Source organism: Sinocyclocheilus rhinocerous, unplaced genomic scaffold (assembly GCF_001515625.1).
Source record: "Sinocyclocheilus rhinocerous isolate Xijiao unplaced genomic scaffold, SAMN03320098_v1.1 scaffold2115, whole genome shotgun sequence".
Classification (NCBI taxonomy): domain Eukaryota; kingdom Metazoa; phylum Chordata; class Actinopteri; order Cypriniformes; family Cyprinidae; genus Sinocyclocheilus; species Sinocyclocheilus rhinocerous.
Window position 1 is genome coordinate 17,520 of NW_015666555.1, and position 2,251 is coordinate 19,770.

The window sequence follows — 2,251 nt, forward strand, 5'->3', positions numbered from 1 at the left end:
GATTAGACGTATTGTGATATTGTGAAATTGCAGCTGTCGACTTCAAAAATACATTAGACTACCTTTTGGTGATATGTAAAATAGTTTAAAATTTCATTGATTTGATTTATTTTTTTCAAAATAAATTGGATTCATTTTTTCGATTTCATTATTTGTGAAACTTTACTGGGTGTACTCATAAATTTGTTTATTCTTGAATTAGTTGGTAGGCCTATATTTTTTAAAATTTCTGCCTGACCAATTCCCAATGGGAAATGACAGCCCCAGATGATTCTGGGACATTATGCGTCTTTATTTATTTGATCATGAAACTTCATTTAACAATTTGGTTAATTTCACTTTTTTTCTTGAGTTATTACATAATATATTCATTATGGTTCAAACATTAGATTCAATCAAAAATAGCACTCCTACTTTGTAAAATGTTTTTAGCAGTTGGATTCATTCAATTATTTTATACATAATTTTGTCCATTAATGTTCATTATGAAATTATTGAAAAATCAAGATTATTGTCCAATAATGTAAAACATTACTACTAAATTAATTAATATTTTGAACGTGGAAATGTCTTTTCCTTTTCCATGTCTTTTTTTTTCATTAACACGGAAAAATCACCTAATTGTGGAAAAAGGCGTTGAGTTCCTCGTGTGCAGGCGCCCGATCGTGGTGCACGTGTAGGCCTACATCATGAAACGGCGGAAGGTTCTCTGAGTGAGCGCTGCGAGTTCCTGATGGGCCGTAAGCAAGACCATGAGCAGCGGAGGAACGTGAGCCATGCAGATTGGTGTAATGCAGAGAATATTGATAACCTCTTTCCGCTTCTGGTGACAGTGACTCCTGTTGTCTTAAAGCAAAGTTACCATTTACACACACCGGAGGGCTGTGGTGACTCTCGTAATCTGGACTGTTGTATTCTGGGGACGTGCCTTTGGTGTACAGAGCCTCATAGGCCGAACAGAAAGAGTGATTTCGGAGGTTATGTGCACTGGATCCTGACTGACAGTGTGTGCTTGATAGACGGGAGCATTGGTATGGATATGCATGCATGGAGAACGACGGGTTAGACACGTGAAAGCGCGCTCCCTCTTGACATTGTTCCGTTAGAAAATTCCTTGAGTTAAGTTGGAGGCACCCAGCCACCAGATTGGTCGTGGGTTGGGAGAGGCCTTTGCACAGTGTCTGTACATACGAAACCACGTCTGGTCTCTTCCCATTCCGCAGGATTTCTGACAGCGCCCAAATGTAGTTCTTCGCCAGCCTTAGAGTTTCAATTTTGGAGAGTTTCTGAGTTTTTGAATAGCATGGTACAACCTTGCGTAGATTGTCCAATGCTGAATTTAGATCGTGCATGCGCGTGCGCTCTCTGGAGTTTGCTTTTTGGCGCCGAACTTTCGTGCGCTCTAACCTAGCCGGAGTCATTTTGCGTTTTTTTGGCCCACGTTTTTTGGGCCTGTCTTCGTCCCCATCATCTCCACAATCATCTTCATCAACATCCTCATCATCATCATCCCCTGCAATTTCCGACCGAGCCCGGCTGCTCCCGTCTTTCACATCGCCTTCGTCCAAGTCCTCGTCGCCTAGGCGACAGCGCTCCTGCTCCTCGTCCTTCATCTTGGAGTCCTCGCTCCCGCTGTCATCCACCCAGCCCCCGAATTTCTGCATGTCCGGAAGCAGTGAAGGTTCGTTGAATAATCTAGTCAACATGGCAGCGGCACTGGAACATAGAAACACGTTTTAATTATTAAAATTTGCAGTCCAAATGTGTACAGTACAAATGTGGTTTGAAATAATAATGACCTCAGCGAAATGTAAAGCTAATGTGCTCTGCCATTAGTGAAGTAAATAAGGATTGTTTTAAATGTAGTTTTCACTGTTATCTGATGAAACGAACTATTTTAAAAACGACGAGTAAAAATGTCATTGAAGTGGGATATATGAGTAGGTTAAATCACGATGCCATAATTTTCAGAAAGCTGAGAGTATCGTGGGAGACGACTAATATAAAATGGTATTTTAATTCAGGAAGAGAGACAGACGTCGCCAGACGGTCTCACTCCACAATTCCCAATTTTTCTAGTCATGTTTGGCCCCTTGCAGCAGGTCCTCGCACGCGGCCCCTGTCTTTTGCTCTCAGGGGGGCATTTTGAGCAGCGGGTACCCCCTTCACCCTTTCATTTCTATCTTCATTCTGGCGGCATTTCAGCACATTGGGGGGGGGGGGCGATTTTTCAAAAAACTTTTTAAACGAC

The 2,251-nt window shown here is 41.9% G+C and overlaps 1 protein-coding gene across 2 annotated transcripts in view; it reads right to left on the reverse strand.

Annotated features, from left to right (window-relative positions):
- Positions 1-288: 288 nt before the first annotated feature.
- LOC107732719 (neurogenic differentiation factor 2-like) overlaps positions 289-2,251 on the reverse strand; it is a 3,350-nt gene continuing 1,387 nt past the window's right edge. For both annotated transcript variants that reach the window (XM_016544134.1, XM_016544135.1), the window contains exon 2: positions 289-1,716. In XM_016544134.1, coding sequence (XP_016399620.1) covers positions 618-1,716 — 1,099 coding nt within the window. In that variant the 3' untranslated portion in view covers positions 289-617. The remainder of the gene's footprint in view (positions 1,717-2,251) is intronic.